General features: G+C 40.0%; 1 protein-coding gene across 1 annotated transcript in view; it reads left to right on the top strand.

Annotated features, from left to right (window-relative positions):
* pcxa (pyruvate carboxylase a) overlaps window positions 1-23,835 on the top strand; it is a 161,294-nt gene that overhangs the window by 130,752 nt on the left and 6,707 nt on the right. The window contains exons 11-18 of the mRNA XM_053478152.1: window positions 1,260-1,404; window positions 1,792-1,881; window positions 5,636-5,857; window positions 7,070-7,226; window positions 8,797-9,037; window positions 9,287-9,536; window positions 19,610-19,854; window positions 20,708-20,887. Of these exons, the coding sequence (XP_053334127.1) occupies window positions 1,260-1,404; window positions 1,792-1,881; window positions 5,636-5,857; window positions 7,070-7,226; window positions 8,797-9,037; window positions 9,287-9,536; window positions 19,610-19,854; window positions 20,708-20,887 (1,530 nt within the window). The remainder of the gene's footprint in view (window positions 1-1,259; window positions 1,405-1,791; window positions 1,882-5,635; window positions 5,858-7,069; window positions 7,227-8,796; window positions 9,038-9,286; window positions 9,537-19,609; window positions 19,855-20,707; window positions 20,888-23,835) is intronic.

The raw sequence follows: 23,835 nt of genomic DNA on the forward strand, positions 1-23,835 counted from the left end.
CTTCTTTGGGGCTTTTCCACACTGTAACCCATTTTTCAAATTTTTGCTGGATCTCTGGCTGAAGAAGGAGCACTGATTGACTTTTCATACACAGAGCATTTCACCAAAAATAAATGAAACCCTATTCGTGTAATGAATCATAACCCAGATGGGTTTGTCACCTAACCTGGAAAGTGTAACCTAATCTTAAAGTTGCGCACACATCTTCCTCTTATGTTCGGTCTAATGTTTCTGGCTAATTAAACGCTTCACAGCAGGTGGAACCACTTTAAATCACGTTCTGTTCAAATGCTTTGAGCATGTAAATGTACGTCTTATCAGTTCAGCATCGAAGTTAAAATCTCTTATCTGAATGATTTCAATTGGATTGAAGAGATATTGTTTATGTAAACATAACTAATGTGTGTTTAAGTTCATCGATGTGTTATGTTATGTATCTAGTGGTCATAAATTGGAACTACAACAAGCACTAATTAGAGGCCCACTGGGACAGGGATCACGCTGCCCCATGCATGGAAGAGTAGCAGCTTATAGGATGCTTAACGACTAATCAGCCTTCCTAACAATAATCAATCTACCAATTTCCACCAATATCTTTATAATAATCAGAACTAAATCGTAACGGAAACCTAAAGATTCCCACTTAAAAAGAGCCATCTTCAGGGCTTTTCGTTTTTTAAAATGAAGTTGGTCTGGTTATTTTGCAGAGCCCTGGCATTCCTGGTTAACACACGTCTATTGAGTTTAAAAGGTAAAACCATTTAGAAAAAGCTGCTAGAACGCATACTGGATGACCTTGTCGTTGAATCTAACCTACTTCTCCTATTTTCTGCAAAAAATTCCTAGATAGTAGCTTATAGAATACCTCGAGTGTGCCAGCTTCTCGACTTAATCTTGTTTGACCTCCTACTCAAATCGAAGTTAAAAGGCTTTCATTTTTATAGACAATGGTGTTAATTTGTTTTTCTATGCTTGTGCACTGTATAGCCTACTATATGACTCCATCTTTTTCTTTTGCACACGCCCAGAAAATGCTCCGTGATGGAAGGCGTATCGAGTGTTTAGATAATGGTATTGATTTTGGTCTCACACCCTGAAAAGCCTCATTTACCCGTGTAGAAGCATTAGCACCTAAGCGGTATGTTACGTCTCTGCAGTGTGTGTTGTGTCTAGAGCTCTCGTTTTTTTTTGCGCCACTCAGCAGTTTTCTGCCGTAACCACTATTTCAGACTGTTTTCTTTTTTTATCTTTCCCGGCAGACGAATATCCCTTTCCTCCAGAACGTGTTAAGTAACGACCAGTTCCTTTATGGCACAGTGGACACCCAGTTCATCGACGAGAACCAGGACCTCTTCAACCTCAAACCGGTTCAGAACCGAGCCCAGAAACTCCTTCATTATCTGGGTAAGGTGGCACAAGCATATTAAACGCTTCCTTCCTGGCTGTATTTTTATAGTTAGCGGATGCTGTAAGAAGTTCGTGTATAGGTCAAGTTCGCGAGTGTGAGAAAGAAGACTCGTATGATGAAAAGCTTTCTGTACTGTATGTACAATCGATACACTTTCATTTTAATGGAAACGCATCTCTTAAAGGTTTGTTTTTCTTGACTTTTCTCCGCGTTATATTGATGCTTTGGGTTCCTCAGATCGTATTTTAAAGCCTGCCTCATCGTATCGCGCTTTTTCTAGCTGGCTTTTAGGTAAACAAGCTGTAGCTTTGAACTTTCTGTTTGAGTGCATTCTGATGTCAGGTGGCTGTTTGTGTGTGTGTTTGTGGGTTTTCTAATCTCAGGTCATGTCATGGTGAACGGCCCGACAACTCCCATCCCTGTTAAGGCTAAGCCTTCCTCCATCGATCCAGTCGTCCCAGCGGTGTCTCTTGGTAAGCAGCGCACCCACACGCACATAAATACGCGCTATAAATATTAGCTCTGTGCAGATCCGCTGAGACAGAAGCAAAGTTCCGTCCCAGTCCATTGTCACACTATCGAGAAACCAGATTGTGCACATTTCCCTTGCCGGTCTCAGGCCGTACCTAAAACTCCTTCCAAATATGATAAATAACTGTGTCCTAACAAAAAATACATTTATATACTTAAGATCTCTTTATTATTCATAGCTTGTCTTACATCATCCAGGACCCTGTGCAAGAGCTCTTACTATAGAAACGAAACATAATAGAAAGAGTGCCTTAATATAAACCATCATTCACATTGCATCAGGAGCGTCTCTCAGAGTCGTGCATTTGTGCAGAAAAATCAATGCACAGCTTCTGATCAAGCAGCTTCAACTATCCATCTGTGTTGTGCTACAGTTAATGTGTAGGAGACTTATAAGGGCTATTATACAGGATTATAGTAATAATTGATTAATGTATTGAAATGTTTTTTGTGTAGTAAGATTATTTAACACATGCGTAATAAACTGTTAACTAGGCTTAACTCCATATATTATAAGAAAATATTGCCAAGTGCTTATTTTTCAAAGAAACAGGAACCCAAGATAACTTAAGCTCATGGAAATTTTATACTAATTTTTTTTTCCCCTCTACATATTTTTGCGGCTCTATACTCTGCCAAAAAATAAAGTGTCACACGTACTAATTTAATTTCGCCACCTTCAGCTTTGATTACGGTAAGCAACGTGACGGCCAATTCATATGCGAAAATGATTCCTCGTGCTTCCAGAATCTCACACACTCTCAATCTGGGTTCTGGAATATGCCGGGGGCAGGTGGTGGATGCAGTGATGTACAGAATGACCAGGTTATCACATTCAGGTCATTAGCCAACTTGCCACATAACCTGGCATTTTATTGCCACATAATGTTGCCGAGCCTAACCAACTGAAGCAACCCAAGATCATAACACTGCCTCCAGAGGCTCGTACAGGGAACCCATCACTCTGGAATAGGGTCAGTCTGGACGGATTAGACGGCGTAAATTATGACCATTGCTCCAGTGTCCAATCTTTATGCTTCGTAGCAAATGTAACCTTTTTGTCATTAGTCTCACTAAAATAGGGCCTGTATTTAGTAGCAGTCCTATCCAATCCTGTCTTTTAATGTTTTTACTTTCACTATTAAACACAACTCTGATTTCTAATGTAAATCTTTTATGATGCTCTTTTACCAAACGTTTAAGTGATCTCCATCCAATCAGTCATTTATGGTCTAAAATGTTTCATTTTGCTTGGTGTGTGTGTGTGAAACCTTTGTGTCTGGAATAAAGGATCCGACTCCTATTGAGTCCAACTCTCACCAGAACTGATGTGAACCAACTGTATAACGTTTGCGTTTTTAGAATAAATCAACTCTTCTGTGTTAAAAAAAAAAAAAAAAAGATAATTTTAGCTTGTAACGAGGTAATTGATTGATGTGTGGATCCCGCAGCCCAACAATGCATAATGCACTTTCTGCTCTATTTAAATCCATTATTGATGCAGATCATTAATTATGAATAAAAAAATATGCAAATGCCAAATACAGTTTAAATGCCTGTACGGTTGTATTTTAAAGGCGAGTGAAATGCAGAAAATGAATTTTAAATGCAGACAACACATTTATGTTGTGTACTACTCTTATTACTGTGAAGGTCTGTACCATTTTCCATGTAAAGGAAATGGTGGACTGTGTGCTACAAGGTACATCATATCAGTAACTTGACAGTAATGAAACCCACTGTCTATTCTTAACTACTGTTAAAGTCAGTCGTAGTATCCTTAGTGGGAAAATATGCTATTCTGACGATTTAGTTTCTGCTTTAAAGATCCTCAATAAAGGCCTCATCCCACAACCCACAGCACCCAAAGAGTATGACGCGAACATCCCAGTGCCGGACACCACAGCACACCTTTAGAGGTCTTGGAGTCATGTGCCCATGTGCCAAAGCTGCCCAGGGAAACTTAGACAACAGTTTAAACAATTCTGTCTTTCTTATGCTATTTTGTTTCAGTTCTATTTGATTCAATGTAATTTTACAGAATTACAAATCGAATCCGTTCCGGAGGTGATTTCTTAAGGCAAAATTTCGTATTGTAAAACATTTCCCATGGGAAATAATAAAACTGCAGATAATCCGTTCCAGCCACCCAAAATGTTACCAATTTCCAACACTATAATCATATTTCTTCATATAAAAAAATATATACTGTATGAAATGGACATGTAGCCTTATTTTATGATTCCTCTTGGCACCAGCTGCTTTAAAAAAAAAAAACGAAACTGAAAGTGACTTCTTTTTTTTTTTTTTTGCTGCTTTCCTTGCTAACATTCTTGAGACCCACAATGTTATGTCTGCACAAAATACAAAATCCCCCCACAAAATTTACACAATCAATGTAAACTTGCTACACTTGGCTTTCCACTGAAGTTATGAACGGCTCAAAACGGACGTACAGTACACGCAATTTAGCCGGCTTTCGGCTCGGTTCAGTCGCTGTTGGGTCAAAAGCTTTGCATACGGAGCCAAATTTCTTGCGAAATTTCTGTTCTTAAGGCTTTGCATGCCGAGGACCACTGTTTTTCTATAGCATGTTTTAGCAATGGTCATTAACATGCTAAGCATGTTTACAGAAATGAAAAAAAATGAGAAAACGTACAGGGATGGACTGTAACTTTTTTGTCCCTTTCTGAGCAAGCTGGACAAACTCCTTGAGATGAACCAGACTCGACAGGGAACCCATCCTCATTTAGTAGGTGATCCTCAGGAGCATGCCAGAGGCTTGCTTTCATGTGAAGAGAACTCCAGCCAGGCACCAAATGGGTCACCCGGATGAGTTATATAGGTCCGGAGGGCAGAAGGGGTCAAGAGCAAGGTTAACACAGGAGTGTGCCATGTGTAGCTGAACAGAGAGAGAGCATGCATCTCCTTGAGTTTGGTTCTAGTCGTATAGTACTTGTGTTCCAAAGCAGCTTTACAGAAATCCAGATGTTGATCTACAGCCCTGTTGGTACACTTAGTTCGGGAACATTTGCAATCTCTCATGCAGGGCTTTTTATTTATTTATTTATTTATTTTTAATCCACAATCTTTTTTTCTTTCTTGGTTCCTTAATGAGAGCTGCGGATGTACGTTCTTGTTAAACCATGTTTGCTGGAATTGAATGACACTATTATATTAGGTTTGCATATTTGCTATTTGTGTTGTATTGATATTTTGTCCCAGTGTTGCACTACGTCTTGCACAATGTTGCGTATATATTTAGTCTCCGGATTATATAAACCGTGTCCATGACAACTTTCTAATGTTTCTTTTTCTTTTCATTATGCGTCTTATTTTATTTGATTATGACCAAGGTCTTGAGTCTTTGAACATTATTATATTGATATTAAGGAATGCTTATAAAAGAATCTTGCTTGTTCATGTTGCTTCGAATTCAATATGTTTCAGGTTATTTAAGGTGATGCGGTAAGTAAACAGAGAAATCGATGTGGCTGGCAAAGACCAAGCTAAATGTGTGTGCATGTGAGAGAGACAGAGCGAGTGACTGTCCAGTGCAAAAGATACTCATGAATAATAGGGCTATTTAAATGGTGATGACTTTTTCTTTGTGGTTCTTTACAGTCTGGTGGTTTTAATAATGGTTGTAGTATTGATTACTGTGTGTGTGTGTGTGTGTGTGTGTGCGCATTTTAGGACAACCTCCAACGGGTTTTAGGGATGTCTTGCTGAAAGAAGGCCCTGAAGGCTTCGCCAAGGCGGTGCGTTCCCACAAAGGTCTGCTGTTGATGGACACGACGTTCAGAGATGCCCACCAGTCTCTCCTGGCCACTCGGGTGCGCACCCATGACCTGAAAAAGATCGCACCATTCGTGGCTCACAACTTCAGCAACCTTTTCAGTGTGGAAAACTGGGGAGGTGCGCTATTTCATATTGTTCTTGAACTGTTAATTAGATGCAACTTGGCCAGTTTAGATTTTACATAAAAGGACATAAACCTGAAAGGGGTTTACACTCAAATGCAAAATTGGGATATTTCAACAAGAATTTTACATGGTTACGGACACTACAGATTTTTTTTGGCCTCATAAGCGTTTCCCAAAAATCAATTTAAGCAACAATAACAGATCAATAGATCAAATGCTTCTAGAAGCTTAATTATTAATAAGGGCATTTTTCATACGTCTTCAAAATGGCTAAAGTTAGCAACTTGAAATTTTCAGGGAAGCGAGATGGGTCATTTTCATGTTGCATAGACCTTAGAAGTAGCTTCTTTGACGTACGTTTTCCGTATTTTATGTATAATATTAAAATAAAATTAGCACCAATGCTGTGATTCGCATTATAAAGTATCCATCAGTTAAATTTATTTAGTATTGTTTATAATGAATTCATAAAAACAAATAAACGCGTACCATTTATGTAACATGTTAGAACGTCATTTAATCTCTTTATAATGCACCTTGCATAGGATTATGCAGTGTTATGATGGTGTTATGGCCACATCTTATTGTATACCAAGATAAGTCCTAATGCATATTAATGATGTACGTGTTCATATTTTAGTGTAGATATAATCTTCCCAGAAATAGTCATTATTATTACTTAAAAAAATGCTCTCATTGAAAATTCTGTGGTGGCCGTTAAACATCACTCTACATTATTAATAAATGCATTTCTACTCAAGTGGCTCCTCCGTAGGGCACGAAGAAGTGCTCTTAATCTCGACTTAATTATTTACATTAGAATAAAATATTCATCATGAACATATACTACTGTAGGTTAGATCGTGTAATTCGTCCAAAGCGAATGCTGAAAGTTTTTTTTTTTTATTATTTCATTTCTTTGACCAGGGGATGTTATCTCGTACAGTTTCCCCCCCGACACTGAACTCTTTCCTCAGAGTATAAAGTTGAGGGTTTTATTTATTGAATTTAATAGAATTATTTTTTAAGAGAATTATTTACCAGAGCTCTGAATTCTTTTACCCTCTACACACTAGTGTTCCCAAGGTTACAGCAGGAAGAATAAATAAATAAATGGTGTAAGAGCCTTCATGATTTTATGAAAAATATAGCTACTGTATATATGTTTTACACTTTTTTTTAATTTATTTTTTTTTTTTTTAAGGTGCTACCTTTGATGTGGCGATGCGCTTTTTATGCGAATGTCCTTGGAAGAGGTTGCAGGAGCTGCGGTCTCTGATCCCCAACGTGCCTTTTCAGATGCTGCTTAGGGGAGCCAACGCTGTGGGATACACAAACTACCCGGACAACGCAGTCTACAAGTCAGCATCGTACACCCACACACTTCTTAGTTTTATTATTTAGGGCTGTCATTATTCCTGTGTTCACGCATGTGATTGATCTGGAAATTTTAATGTCGTATTATTTTTTTAAAGCAAATTAATCATATGACCAAGTTTGACCCTAATGGCTTCCCATAATCGCAGCACGGTTACCCGACATCATGGTACGTTTAGCGCAGATAATAAAATGACTGAGGACACATCAGAGCTGTGCTGAACAGCAAGTTTTTTTTTATAAAAAGATGGATAATGATGATGATAAAACCAAATTTGTGGGCTCGAGCTACCTTCAATAAGAACAGTTTATACGAGAATACATTAAATGTGGGAGTGCTGGCTCAGGCAGCCATGGCTCTAGGAAGTTATGGGGATCTGGGTTTGAGCCCTGCCGTTGGTCGGTTGCCAGACCCCACAATACCCCCCACTGCATGCATAATTTTATTTATAATACATACACGTATTTTATATATATATAATATTTCATTTCCCACTTGTGATTGATCATGATTAATCAGACTATGATTAACTAGATAAAAAATAATAATAATAATCGATTGACGGCATTATTTTTACTATATACCCAAAATCCAAATCTGTAATGGTGCTTTCACATTTAATCTCTTTGATTAGGACTAAAATGTTTGAAAGGCCCTGTGATCGAAATGGCACGGTTGACTAGGTGGTTTCGATTAACACGAAAAAATTGTTTAACTCCGATTTGAGTGCATGAAGTGATGTAAACATGCCATGTATTTTTGGTTTACATACTGTATGCCTTTTTTCTCTCTTCGGTTGTTGCACGTAGCTATACTGGGCCAAAGTAAAGCGGAGGAAAAAATAAAGTACCTTAAGAGTCGTGACACACAATGTTTTTATTTAGCGCCAGCTCCTTGTTCTTCATGCTTGAGTGCTTTTTTTTTTTTTTTTTTTTTACGAGGACTTTTGACTGTGGAGAATAACCAGGACTTTTGATTGTGCAGGAAAAACTGAACACAGTTATGAGAGTAAAAACTTGCTTTATTTCTCTACATAATCCCCTGCCATACTAATGCACTATTTTCCTGCGTTTCACTACTGCTTGGATCCCATCAAGGGAGAACGTTTTCCTGGTTTGCCAGAGCCATCTGAAACACTGGCCTCCCAGGAACTCCTATAATGGCCCAAAGATGTGGAAAGGGCTTGGCGCGAGGTCAGGACTTTACAGGAATGTGGCAATAACTTCCAGCAAATGCGATTTTTAAATTAAATTTCAATCTGATTTTCTTTCATTCATCTTCCACTTGCAGAATGTTTACAGTACATTAACGACTGCAGTGGGCTCCAAGCCAACCGAGCCGGTATAGTCATTCACGGTCTACAAGGCTTTTTTAAAAACATTTTCACCATTTAAATGTTTTAAAAGGGCTAAGAATCTCCTCACCGTACTGTGTTTGAAGTCTTTTGTAAATGTCGATCTCTTTTATGGTTTCATTCGCGAGAGTTCAGGTTTATGAAAACCCGCAACACTGTAGTAACTGAATTGTCGCGTAATGTGATTGCTTTGTTTCAGGTTCTGCGAGGTGGCCAAGGAGAACGGCATGGACATTTTCCGCGTCTTTGACTCTCTGAATTACCTCCCCAACATGCTCCTGGGTATGGAGGCAGCTGGTGCAGCGGGAGGTGTGGTGGAAGCGGCCATCTCTTACACAGGCGACGTCTCCGACCCCACGCGACAGAAATACTCTCTGGACTACTACTTGAAGCTGGCTGACGAGCTCGTGAAGGCTGGCACGCACATACTTTGCATTAAGGTGATCACGCTTGTAGTCCTAAACAGGATGAGTGATGGATTCAGACTGGTTTTGATTGTTCTGCTCTTTGGGTTGAGCTTTCTTCTGCTTTTATGTTTCCAATGTTCCTTTTTCGCACGCTGTGTTCAGCCTCAGTGGTGCTTTTCCTTCAATATTGCCACTCACTCATACTGTATAATACCCTGCTGATCTACTGCCTGTCTCATTCGAAAACACACTCACGCTTCGACAAATCCCTGTTTGCTCCAGGACATGGCCGGGCTGCTGAAACCGGAAGCTAGCCGTTTGCTGATCGGTGCGCTGAGGGATCGTTTTCCTGACACTCCTATTCACGTGCACACTCATGACACGGCGGGTGCCGGTGTAGCAGCCATGTTGGCGTGTGCCGAAGCCGGAGCGGACATCGTGGACGTTGCGGTGGACTCCATGGCCGGAATGACCTCCCAGCCTAGCATGGGCGCCATCGTCGCCTGCACCAAGGGAAACAAATACAACACGGGTGAGTGCTACCGACCATGTGCACATTTCTTTTAAAATTGCAGTAAAGGTTCGAAAATTACAAGACCGCCCCTTTATGTAGTAAACACATTTTAGAATCAGTGTGAATAACAATGCTGATTTAGAGATCAAAAATTTACATAAGCGACTTTTTTTTTTTGGTCTAATGGATTGCAATGTTTTTTGCATTACTGACTTGTTTTTCTTTTCCTTTTCGAAGCACAATGCCCTCTCGAGCCAGGGCAATATCAAGAGCCAGCCCTTCTCTGATTTTTTATTTTTATTTTTGGAATGAATTCACGCTCACGCTGTGCACAATTGTTGCAACCTCTTTGTTTTTACCGAAGCACACTTAATGCCCCTGCATCGGCCCAAGTGGCGCCATCCAGATAACCACGCATACTCCAGTAATCCCTTTTTCACAACCATGTGTACTCACAGCTGTTTAACTTATGCAGCTTTTTTTTTTCACCTCTTCTTTTTTCTTTTTCACAAGCGTTTCCCCGTGTCCGCATTCTCCACCTCTCCGAAGGCGGGTTGGGTCGAAGAATGTCAGGCTTCTCAGAACCAGCTTAAGAACAGAACAAGCCCGGCTAATAAAAGTAGTGCAGAGCGTACGTGAGAGAGCGAGAGAATGCGTAGGGGTGAGAGAAAACGAGTGCGGAGAAGAAGCGACTGCGTAGGGGTGAGCGAGAAAAGGCCAGCGAGAGGGGTCAGAACGCACGGACACGGGTGGGGTGTGCTGAGTGACCTCGTGACCTTGCCTTAATTGTGACATTACAGGAACCGCTGGTGCTTAACCTCATCTTATGAGCTTGGCACCTTGCAGTCGTGAGCGAGCGAAAGCAAGCGAGAGAGAGAGAGGGATGCCAGTGAAAGAGGGCAGAGTTTTCTCAGCTCTGTAGCCTTTCAGGTCACTGTGCTGTCAACTAAAAAAAACGTTGACCCTCCTCACCCCTGCATTAAAAAAACATGACTTTTAAACAGTTAACTTCTCTAATGCAGCTTATTTCCATTATAGAGGATGGCATTTGGACCGAAATTGTTAACCTGGCAGTAAAAAAATTTACATCTTCTCATCTTTTTGTAAGATTTTTATAAGCGTTTCATTAGAGAGAAGAATTTTGTTCATCTCGGTTAATGATCTTGTAAAACTTGCTGCATGGATGGATTGAACTCATCATGGTTCATGCAAAGTATTTAAGGAAAACCTCAATGCAACCCTGCATTTAAAACCAGGCACAGAAGCACCTTCAGCTAGAAAACACGTCTGATGACGTTATGTCCTCTTAAACATCTCGTCTTTGAACAGTCAGTGTTGTCCTGTCCACTGAAAATCATTTTTTTAAATATGTATGAATAGTGGACATACTGACATCAAAGAAAATGATCTCATTGGCCAATTGAAGTTTTCAGGATGTACTCTTACAAAAAAAAAAAAAAAGTGATCCGTTCCACCAGTTCACGTCAGGTCGCGACACGTCACATCACACACTGTTGATTATTATTTTATTTTTTTTATAATAGTCGTTTTATTCCATACTTAACATTTTATAGTAGTTAACAAATGAACACAGAAAAATACAGGACAACTATACAGGAGCAACTTCTCTAAACCTTTCTGATGCATCGACAATTCCCAGGTTCCGGTCGACAGATGGTTCTCGCATGCAGGGTTGCGTTTTCTCAGACGGCCTCTAGACTTCGTGAGAGCGCAGTGGGTGGTTAGGGTGGATCGAAGTTTGCATATTCATGCATATTAATAAATCCTCGCAGACCTTATGGTGGTGAAGGTGTAGAGTTATTTATTTGCGTAGGATATTTTACTGGATTCCAAGGCATATAAAAATTTCTTTGTTTGGTTTAGTTTTTTTTTGCATATTATGTCAAATCTAAAATTCAATACCCTTCACTTATTCATACAGTACTACTTGAAATGAAATACTTTTGATTTAAAAAATAAAGCCGTAATTTCCGAGCCGTGCCTCACTTCTCTCTTATCCCAGCACGAGTATAAAAAAAAAATAACGAACACGATCCACTCGTCCCTCCTCCCTGTCTCCGCTCGGTGTTATTAAGTGAAAAATCCTACCCTGGAACTCCAATCCCAATCCGCTTGTCTTCTCAGCAGCATGTCGTGGGTGTGTGACATTGGCAGAGAGAATCGCATGAAGAGGTGTTCGCTGCTTTGTTGGTTCGATTTTGTCTACCGCCTGCGGATTCCTTCCCGTGCCCCCGTCTTTGGTTGGGGTTTCGGCCCATGATTAGCCTAAGGAACGGAATTATCAAGAGGCTTGAGTTTTTATGAGCGAACGTTGCTCCCAGGGCTTGTCCCTACTGCGTGACGGGTTCCCGCTTGGCAGCCGACCGTGCCGTACGTAATTCCGTGTCAGCTTTGCGTTCCAGATGCAGGCCTTTTTATTTTTTTATTTATTTCCTCTCCTCCCCCTCATATGCCATGAAAATCTTGCACATTAGGAATTCTCACACGTGCAGCTCAGTCAATAGTGTGAAATTACTCATGAGAAATATTCTTGTAGTTGGGAGTATGCTTTCTCAATACATAAATTGTCTGCATTGTGTAATTCTCTTGAAAGGACACTAAAAACAATTCGCACCGCACTACACTCACTGGAGCAGAATCATAATAGCCAGAGTACGACAGGCTTCTAGTAAACATACCAGCTTAAAAGATGCCTGTACCGCCTTAAGTGTGCACACGTGAGTGTCTCGTGTGGCTTGGTGTTTTTTTAAGGGGCCTGTTCCTTCAGGGCATGAGCTGCTTTAAATTCTTACGCGTCCGTGTTTTGATGCCGCAGTACTGTAGCTCCCAAACGTCTGTAGCTCCGGGTTGTTTGGGTCCTGCGTTTATTCCCACGGCTTTACTGTGGCTGTTGTACCTGCACTGGAAACGGGAACACCAATTATCTGGTTCTTTTGTGTAGCGTCCTCAGTCAGTTCTTGTCGTGTAGCCTTCTAGCATTTACTCTATATGCGACTTTATGAGGAATAGCTATGCACTAGGTAATTCCCGCCTTGTATCCTGATCATGTAGTAGCAAAATCATCCAGATGCTTAATAATCAGAACCGGGACAAAATGTGAAATCTGTGGCATATCTTTCACTGTGTCATGGTTGCTTAGTCATAAAGCTCCACTGGTGCTCGTAACGAGTGCACTAGGCACTCGTTAATCACATAACGCGTTTCTCTTTTCCTGGAATGTCCACTACGAGTCCACAATTACTGCCCCTGCCATACAATTACTGCCCCTGCCATACAATTACTGCCCCTGCCATACAATTACTGCCCTCGTCATACCTTTACTGATGGAACTGCTGTACATTTTTCTTTTTTTTCTTTTTTACGCTTTTGTATTCGACAATAATGCAGAACATTTTACTCATTAAATCATTTCATGAACTGATTAACTAAAAATAAGATAAGCAGCAGCACAATGCATGAAATAATGTGTATACAATTTAAGAGCTTGTTCCAGGCGGGCAGGCTGGTGCAAGTATTTCAAGAACTGCAGATCTGGCATTTTCACACGAACCAGTCTCTAGGGTTTGCTCAAAATGGTCAACAAATCTATGGGTGGCTCGTTGAGAAAAGTGGCCACATGGTACGTAAATTTCCAGATTATTTTTTTACAAAGGAACTACAGAACAAGAGCAGAAGACCACATTGGGTCCCGTTCATGTTAATCAAGAATCCAAGGCTATCATGGGGACTGACCCCCATATCTTCTCTTGTAATCCCACCACCTCAGTGTTTGATGTTTTGTTAGTGGTTAGTTACGTGTTGAACAGATTAATAGTTAACACCACTCTTTATTTGGATAGTCTGTTTCAATCTAGGTGTTTACTGTACATGATGCGTGTTCATTCTGATCGGGCCATTATCCACATTATTAGTGAAATATTCATGTGCACATAAATGCAGCTTTTTTTGGCTTGGCAGCTGAGAAACATGGACAATGAGTTTACTTGAAAAGAAAATCCATCGCATAAATAAGTTTGCAACATAACTAGACTTATCGTTAACTGCAAACCGAGCTCTGCCAAATTGAGAAGCATCAACGTCGCAGCTCTTGAAAACGTTGGAAAGAAGATTGCAAGTTGTTAACACCACAGATGAAATCTTCTGGTGAACATGACCCCATTAGAACTTGGCAGTAGATACATCCTATTATATCCCTAATGCATTTCTTTAATTTAGTTCTAATTTCTCTCTCATATATGCTGATAGAAGTTAAGATGCCGACGTGCCGGCTCGTCAACGCGCCTTTGTTTTTTTTTTTTTTTGCATTGTGTTTTTTGCAACGAATCCCAAGGAACCTGAAGCCGTCTCCATTGTGGTCCCATTAACGCTGATTAGAACCAAAGTGCCTCCCTGAAGTCTACAGTGATTTTTATTTTAGGACTAGGTGGTCATTAAGGCACTGCTTAGGGAGCTCCGTGCCCTTGTTTCATCATGTAGTCATGTTGTTGATTTAGTCCTACAGTATTACTGCAGGATTGCCGGCTTATTCAATGTTGTGGATTGTAGTTGTGCATTGCAATGCGAGTTCTACAGTGTCGGACAAATCGCATATTTCTTCCTCCCTCTGTTCTGTAAAAATATGCAACGTCTTAGTTACTTTATAAGTATAGATTCAAATCGACTCGATGCACGCAACCCTGGAAGCATCGGAGATGTCTCGTCTTTAGTTCTTGCCGGTTCGGATATTGTGCACTTTTACAAAAAGTCATTGGTAGAAATTTTTTGCATAAATTTAAGGTTCATACAGTACTCTGCTCCAACTAACCCTCCGGTTCGCCCTACAGCTGGAAAGACTTGTCTGGAGCAGGGACCCTTTTAACACCCATATAACTCCTACAGTTAAACTGCTTGTCTCCTGCGATTTTAATATGCAACACTCAGTCTCTAGAGTTTTACAAGAAGGGGGTGTATAACAAACCTTTGCGCATTCAGGCAACAACAGAAGCCCATATCAGGTTCCAATTCGGTCAGCTAAGAACATGAAGCCGAGGCCACAGTGAGCGCAGGATCACCAGAACCAGACACTTAAAGACTGCAGAAAGACCAGGGAGAATTGTTTTCATTCTTTAGCCGTCTATTGTAACCTCACACCTTTAAAAAAAAAAAAAAGGATTTGATTTGTCCGTCAACCATCCAGTCTTGGTTCCTGAATATAATTGAACAGTGCAAAATGCGATAAAGCCTATTCTCTGACTATCACTCATTTTGGCAATCTCTTCCTCAGGCACACAAGGTTGTCTGTAACAAAAAAATTTTTGTCGAAAACCTCTATATCTTCTTCTTTTAGAGGCTTTGAGCTGTCACTAGCACCGATTTGCTGCATTTGGGAGCCATGATGCAATTCATGGTAATCCGAGTGTTACATTTTCTTTCAAGAATAACACTTGAGACGCATGGTCGCTTTGTGTGCGAGACATGAGAGAGGTTCCTTCTATGCAGGAAGTTTGATGCATCTAGTTACCTTTGCCCCAAATGGGATTTCTGAACCTCGATTCAACCTTGCATATACAGTACGTGACGTGTTGCGCAATAATAACACCTTACAGCACTAAGCACCATATTGTGTAGCTCTCCCCTTGAGCCATAGGAGGCATGGACTCTACAAGACCTCTAAAGTTGTGCTATAGTACTACAGTACGTCTGGCTTTAGGACGTCCTTTGAGGCAGCAGTGGTATGAGCTGCAAGGTGAGGCCTCCATGGATTAGATATTTGTTCAGCACATCCTACATGCAAGCTGTGATGCACTGAGTGTTCTGATACCTTTCTGTCATAGGCGGTATTAACATTTTTAAACAAGTTATGCTACATTAGCTTTTGTGGGACCAGACCAGGCAGGCTGGCGTTTCCCTTGCATGGCCAGTGATCCAGTCGCAAGTTTACTGATATATAATTGATAATCAATGTTAATGTTGTGGCCTTGCATCAACAAAATGTATGTTATTGATATATTGGCAAAATTTACATTTAAATTGGTATTAAATGAATCAATTGCATATTTACAATCCCACAAACTTAACGGCAGGCTGAATTTTAGACGGCTTTATAGCATTTTGCAAAAAAAAACCAAAAAACTTGTGATCCAAGAGAATTTAATATTCTCTAAAAGCTTCTTACCTTTTTGCTTCTGCCAAAAAACAGATCTCATTTTGTAGTCAAGCTGTTTAATTATGAAAGTATTATTTACATAAAATTATAGACATTTATTTCTGCGCATTTTAAACATTCTCTGCACTTCAGTATCTGAATTAAAGCTGCCATTAGCCACCAAAAAAACAAATTAAAAAGGCAGAATAAAAAGAAGAGTGCTGAAGGACACCTGGGGCCTGCCCACTGTAACGTAAACCCGATGGCAGTTTGCAGATGGAGCTGTTCAGACGCTGAGCGAGTGTTACAGGCCGGTGCGTTTTCTATAGTGAGGGGCTCATTGGTAAAACGGCCAAGCAGGGAACCACAGTGTCTGCTTGATGTTTCTGATGGTAGGAGTCAAGGGACTGGAAACCATGCTGAAGAAACAAGACCGTGTGCGTTCGTGCATAGAGGAGCATTCGCAACCCGTCTTTTTTTCTTTTCTTTTTTTTTTCTTCTTTTTTCTGATGTGCATTCAAATTGAGAATTTAGTTGCTAATTAATTCTATTTATAGTTTTTTTTTTTTTTGCTCCTTACAGATTGTCTGACGTTTAGACGAAAGGGGGTGAAAACCCCTCAAGATGCTGTTATAGGAAAATAATTAATGACGTGTTATTTTTCTTATAACAGCTGTAATTACAATTAACCTGTGACTTTCTGATGTTTGATTCCTTTTGTGCAATTTGCCAGTGATTGCAAGACAAGTCGGTTCTATTTTGTGTTGCTGCTAAAAAAAAACCTGGAAACGTGCTAATGCTTCTATGAGTTATATAAGAATTTATGCTACTTTTTTTACATTTATAATTCTTCTATTCTATAAAACTTTACCGCTATAAAGTGCTGACACTGTGCTTACAGACTGAACAGTAAGTGCTCCTTTTTTCTCATTACAGAAAGCTTTACAATATCCTCTCCATATTAGTAGTAGTGGTTAAAATTGATTATTATCTATACATTCTGTATAGATAAATTTGGGGAGGGTAATGAGTAATAGAACACTTCAAGATTATATCCGTTTGTTTGTGCACGCATCACATAAAAATTACTTAACGGATTTTAATGTTGTTTTCTCAGGTGTATTTGGCTGATTTTGGGGTAACATATAAGCTTTGTTTCATCACAATCAGCCAACAGGAAAAGATGATGTGCTACTTTAAAATTTAAATGGAAAAACAATTAAAAATAATAATATATAAATAAATAAAAAAATTGCTCTTTAGGTTCAACAGAAGGCGCTGTACTCCTTTTTTCTTTTTTTTTAATACGCGCTTATGAACATGCAATTGAAATCTATTTAATAAACACGATTTGGCACCTTCGTTCCACGCGTTTCATGGTAACTCGTAAAAATTTTAGTTCATTCTAAAATTTAACAGATGGCACTGTACATGTCTAGTTTTGTGCAACAAAATTCCCAAAAACATTTTCCAACCCATTTGATTTGAGAATTCAGCAGAGCTCTGGTAGAAATGGTATATGCACTATTTATAGCACTTGAATCATGAATCATGTTATTCTGTTCTTTCCATTTTGCTTTTCCTTCACTTCATCACCTTGTCTGTCAAACTGACAATGTTCCTTCATTACATCATTCCCCTTTATTTTCTCAGTAGGTATCTCCATTCTCTCTCTCTCTCTCCCCCACTCTCGGACACAATACCGATTCCTTACAGTTAAATGCGAAAGCAAGAGTCATGTTTACGTCAAGCTCTGCAGAGCGGGTGGACTTTGCATCGGTGCTTAAGCGGAAAAGCCGCGTGCGAATGTGAGCGAATGAACGCGTTCGACTGGGTTGTCGGATTGTTTGCTGTCATTTGTAAACGTACGGGGAGCGCGGTGTGTGCGAGATTGTTTGAGACTCGGGTGCCGTGTCTGAGCTCGATTGTGCTGATCACAGTGCTGGGTAATTAGGGAGGGTGAGTGGGTTAAATGTGCCTGTAAACTGTTGCGAGTGAAGCGTCTCGTTGATTGATTAATTGGCTGCTGCTGATAAGTGATGGCACTGTGAGAGGCAGGAAGCAATCTATGCCCCGTCATCCATTCCTCCGCACCCCCCACCTCGTGCCTCCATGCGCTCGCTCTCTTGATTAAACACTCCAGTAGGTTTTGGCACCGCGTGTTTGATTAGCAGTCACAGCCAGTAAAGTAGCCAACTTTTTCTGATTATTAATAATGAAATATTAATGGCATGCAGCTATTTGCTTTGTAGTTTTTGCCAGCCCTGACACAGGCTTTGGCTCGAACTCTCTTCCCTTTGTCTTTCTGAAGGCTCTGAAGATTCGGATCCTCAGCCTCGGGGTGCCTGGCGTATCCGCTGAGGTCTCGCTCGGTTGGTGTTTTGAATTCACAGAAGGAGAATCAACTTTTTTGCTCTAGTTTGAGTTGCACCAAGTTTCCATTTTGTTTCAGTGATGTAACTAAAAAGATGATATAGAATAGTGATTGTATTCTGACCATTTTGGCAATACATGCTATAAACTTTGTGTCACAGTTGTCATAACGTTATATTTGTTTATAATACCTTATAATGTCTACAATAAGTTTATACTATTTACTAACATGCATGTTACCGTCATCTTATTGTACATGTTACAAGGATCGTTTTAAGTGATCCTGGGAGGCCAGTGTTTCACACATTCCCCCAGCGTCCCTGTGGTTTCCTCCACCCTCGCTCGTTTCCTTCCACCTCCCAAAAAATATGCCACAGGTCTGACGATGCTAAATAGCCCTAGGTGCGAGTGTGTGCGTGTGAAGTGATGCATTCCCGCCTCGCATCCAGTGATGGATGTATTCCCGCCTCGCATCCGGAGTTACGCTCTGAATCCACCGCGGAAGTGATTACTAAAGATGACTAAACAGGATTATGGCTTATGTAATCTGACATTATCAAGTTCTGATGCTTTCGAATTTGTCTTACTCATATAACTATGTATATGCATTTATACAGGCATACAGGCCACTGTAAAGCTATTTGAAAGATAATACTGGATTTAAGGTATTACCAAACTTTTTAGGATTTCTTGTTTGGTTTGTACTTTTTGACTGTGGCTTGAGGCTCTCTAGACAAACCAGGATTCGTCTAGGATTACAGTCTTTCAGGGTACACATCCTTTTATATTCTGTATCGCAATTTGTGTACATAAAGGGGTATGTAATTGTGCATCTTAAACCTGACAAAGTGAATGCAGTGTACCTTTTAATTAAGATTTAAATTGATACATCACTTAGACCTAGCAGAGTTACAGATTTCATATGCATTATGTAGACTACATTCACTTTGTCAGGTTAAAGATGGTTACCGTAGATGATACAGTCAAGGTGCGACACTGGCTTGTGTTTCCTGCCTTGCTTTGGGAAGGAGTGCATTATTACAGCTTTGCTTTCACTTGGGATTCCTTCTAAACTGTAGATCGAGTACACAACTCCATACTAACACTTGGGCGGAGAACAACGCTTGGGTACATTGTGCTTAATGTAAATGCCTGCGAACAAGACACGCATTTTTTATTTATTTTTTTATTAAGATCTTATCAATAGTACATTTCATGTTTGTTTGTTTTTTTTACTATATCAAGCTTGTTGGACTTAAAACCAACTGGATTACATAGCTGGATTTAAATGGCTTCTATATATGTGGTCTGTGCAAGGGTTTCAAAAGGAGCAGGGATCAGTTCCAAGCTCTGTAACAGCTTTCAGTACATTTGGTGAAGTGTGAAAGCTGTTTTAGAGCTCTGGTGCAGTGCAAAGTACTATGGTATAGAATTGTACCCTTCACTCATCACTGTGTTGTACCTCAAGGGTATATCATGTATTTTATACCCCCCCCCCACCCCCGACACTGAGTGTGAAAAACACCCTAAATATATACATCTCTTCGACATGCACTCTCTCTTTCTCTCTCAGGCATATCTCTGGATAAGGTCTTTGACTACAGTGAGTACTGGGAAGTAGCCCGTGGTCTCTACGCTCCATTTGACTGCACAGCCACCATGAAATCCGGGAACGCAGACGTCTACGAGAACGAGATCCCAGGAGGCCAGTACACCAACCTGCACTTTCAGGCTCACAGCATGGGCCTGGGCAACAAGTTCAAGGAGGTGAAGAAAGCCTATGCCGAGGCCAACAAACTGCTCGGAGACCTCATCAAGGTAAGTGGACCACATCCTGGACGAGAATTACCGTACAGTCGTGTCAATTGGGTTCCCAAGCTGAGGCGTTTATGATTGCCACGGTTGCCAATCAGTGTCCTTTGAGACCCGCGGCAAGTGTGTCGAAAGTGGCGTTTCGTCAGCCGCAGCTGTTTGATTTCTATGAGAACTTTTGAAAGCTCAGATATGCTGTAATTAAATAACACCGTTTTCCTGCCGCAGCTTCACTATAGTTAAATACGACTTAATTATCGCCTAGTGCTCTGACAGGCACCTCGCTCCGCTCTCTGCAATTCACACGCACTTTCGCAAGATCACAAGAGTTCTGGACCCAAGAGCTCCACTTCGCCTTCAAGTTTTAATTGCACGCTGACTTCTCCGTCACTCTCCTCTTGCAGTCCTTTCAGTCGTAATAAAAATAGAAAAACGCCATGAACGTCGTACAGGAAGGAGGGGTGCGATCCTTTCAATTGTATCTACGCCAATGGCATCTGCGAGTATTCGGTCTCACCTTGCTGCATTTTATTTCCTACTGCTTAATGAGTGGCCGTTGTTCCGTTCTCTTCTCTAGCCCAAGCGGAACAAGCAAACAAATAGCGTAGCCGTTTATGTGCCACGCTTACACCGGTTTTCATTACTGCCTCGCTATTGTCTCCGTCACTTCATTTCATTTTCCCTTGCCTTCATGCTTATGGCTCTGGGTGACTATAAATGGAATCTATTCAGTCATATCTCTTTAGCCGTCTTCACAATGATAAGGCAACACAACACAGAAGAAATGAGTCGTAGTGGTTTCAGGGTTGGAGAGGTGTTAAATAATCTCTTTCATGGGTGTGTGTCTCTCTCTCTTTAGGTGACCCCATCTTCTAAGATCGTTGGCGACCTGGCGCAGTTCATGGTGCAGAACTCCCTGACGCGGGCGGAGGTGGAAGAGCGGGCCGATGAGCTCTCCTTCCCTCTCTCCGTGGTGGAGTTCCTGCAGGGCCACATCGGGATCCCGCACGGAGGCTTCCCTGAACCGTTCAGGTCGAAGGTAAGACCTCGTCAAACCAAAAAAAAAAATGAAGTTTTGTGAAATTATCATGGGTGAGGATAAAAAGTATACCTTAAGTTCTAACATGTGACATGTCTGAGGGCTGTCTGATTATGGAGACGGCGCATATTAATACTGTAAATGTATCCACATCACCTAGACCTAGCAGTTACATTAACTACCAAATGTGTGAACCTTTGGAAGCTGTTGATCATATTTTAAACAGGATTAATTTAAAGGTGGGCCAGAAAGGAGTATTCCATTACTGTAGTGACGGTAAAAATAATTTAAAAAACGCATGCGGTTATAAAAGTGAAGCAATTCCTGAGGATTTAAAGGCTTTAGAAATTTTTTGGTTGCTTCATAAACATTTCACTTCTTCGGTTACTTTTCACACGACTATTACAGAAGCATAAACCAACAAAATATAGGTGAAAATAAAACCTTCCCTGGATTAAAACACTGTCGTCTTAATGCATCTAATAGGTCTGCAGACTCTAAACACCATATCGATAGTTTGGAATCAGCCGTTTCAACTAATCTTCCCTGCTTAGAAAATGAGGTATCTTGTAAATTTTAACTAGTTTGCTGTTCCTTATGTGCATCAAGTGCCAGATAAGTTCTCTCAGTGGAGCTCATTATAATGTGAACGCTTAGTCTCTTTAATCTGATCTTGGCACTGGGCGGAAAAGTGTTTTGGCAGATGGCAGGTGCTTTCTTGTGTCAGATTATTACCAGTTTAACGTAGTTGTGTATGTGGAATTCCAAGCTAAAATCGGCTAGGTGATTAAAGCTACACGGTCTATTTAAAAAAAAAAAAATTATATACAAGTCTTACCATATCCCTAATTTCTTCATTTTAAGTTAAATGATGTAGATTAATATAAAGAAATGAGAACAGATGTTTTACTGTGACAGGCCCGAAAAGTGCAGAAAGATACAATTGGTTTTAACCACTCTATCGAACGAGAGCCAAAAATGAGGATCGTTGGAGAACTATTCCTCAAGCTTACTTTATAAATGAAAGAAAGTCTGTCTCTTTGGACGCAAAATATAAAGAAATGTAAATAATCTAAAGAAGACTTTTGATAGTATTGTACTACCCCGCAAAAAAAGTATTTATTAGGTGTGATTGCTTATTTTTGCAATATAAATATACAGTATAGGAACATGGATGGTTTTATTTGCTGTAAAGGTGCACTTGTGTCTGTAAATTACGGGCAGAATATAACGCCCCTGTCTGATCTGTCCCTGTTTACTGCTTCAGATATTTAATGTATTTAGATTTGCATTCGAAGTGGACATGGGTTACACATGATGTCTGTGGAAAAACTAAACACTGAAAAGAAAAAAGGTTGCTGGAAAAATGGTCATTTTTTTATTTACAAAGTATACCACCTTCCGCAGTTCCTCAGCCTCACCTACATGACCCGGGTTCATAATCAGTCTCAAGCAGGTGTCCTCCACATGGGTGTTTTTTTTTTTTCCCCTGGCAAGCTTTGTTTATCACTAAATAATTTGGGGAAGTGCACCGTCTGGCCAAAACAAGTCCTTGTTTGAATGTAAATAAGTAAATATTTGGAGTTCTTGATTGTGTAATTACAGTGATTATATATTTCAGTTGGCAAAAAATCTGATGCAGTGAGTAGTTTTTTTATTTCTTAAACAACAATGTCGGAAGATGTGTCCTGTGGTCAATGAGATGATTCTGTTTCAGAAGAGTCAAATTATTAGGCTGTATCAATGAAAAAACAACTGGGAATTACTGAAATTGGTAGAATTGGGTCGGATGCATTATTATAACCTGAAAAGATGGTTTAGAATGATAGTCATTTAGATAGGGGGAAAAAAACATGAATTATGATGATCACTTAAATCCTTGGTGAAGTTGCCTGAATGTAAATGCGTATTACACCTATAGAGTTTTTCCTTCCTGATGGCACGGCTCTAATCTGAAGTGCTGTTTGTTCACTCTGTGATTTCTGAGACTGGTACAGTAACTCTGCAGCAGAGGTAAGTTTTCTTCTTGCCTTCCTGAAATAGTCTTCATAAGAGACTATTGTGTGTCTTGCAAGAACCAACCCAGAACAGCTGACCTTTGTATCTTAAAATAATATCCGACTGTTATTTAATTCCATAATGCAGGGAGTTTTGTTTTTAGAGTTTTAAAATGTAGAAAGAGAGGTTCAAACTTTTTGACTGGTATGGTACTTAACATTTTGGGTTTGTTACATAAAAAAAAAACATTATAAAATAAATTGGACTACAAAGCGGGGACACGGGTTTACTACATCGCTTTATGAAGGATGAGAAACATGCCGAATGAACTCCTGAAGACCTCAGCAAAAAGATGCATACAGTATTTAGGTTTTGTTTTTTTGTTGGTTTATGCCTGAACAGTAAGTAACATTTTTTTTTTATGATAACTCATCTTTCTTTTGTGTCTTGTGGCAGAAATAGATTTATTTTTCTGTCTCATTAAGGCAGTGATTAGGCTGGGCTACTGGAGCAAACCACTCATGATAAAATATAAAACATCTAATCTCCTATCCATGTTTTATCCTGAATTTGTATTTTTTTATCCTTTTGTTTTAACCATCAGATAATACCTTCTAAATGTGAACGAACATACTCTATCTTTATCGCGTCCATGTTACTGCACATGACCTTTTGTTTGTCTCATGAGCTTTACTGTATATCTAAGGGCTCGATCTCACTCGTATGAGTGTAATAACTATATAATTGCTACCATCCTTGCTAAAACTCTCTTCGCTTGGCTTTCCACCAACGCAACACCACGACATTCAGCTCGTTTGCTTATATGCCAAAAATGCTTCGTATGCTGAGGCACGTTTCTAAGGCGAAAGTACACAAGAGCGTTCCTATGCTAACGTACCGCTGTACGTGTTCTAGAATTACTTTGTTTGTTTAAGTGGTTCCACTTTATC

Source organism: Clarias gariepinus, chromosome 19, assembly GCF_024256425.1.
Source record: "Clarias gariepinus isolate MV-2021 ecotype Netherlands chromosome 19, CGAR_prim_01v2, whole genome shotgun sequence".
Taxonomy (NCBI): domain Eukaryota; kingdom Metazoa; phylum Chordata; class Actinopteri; order Siluriformes; family Clariidae; genus Clarias; species Clarias gariepinus.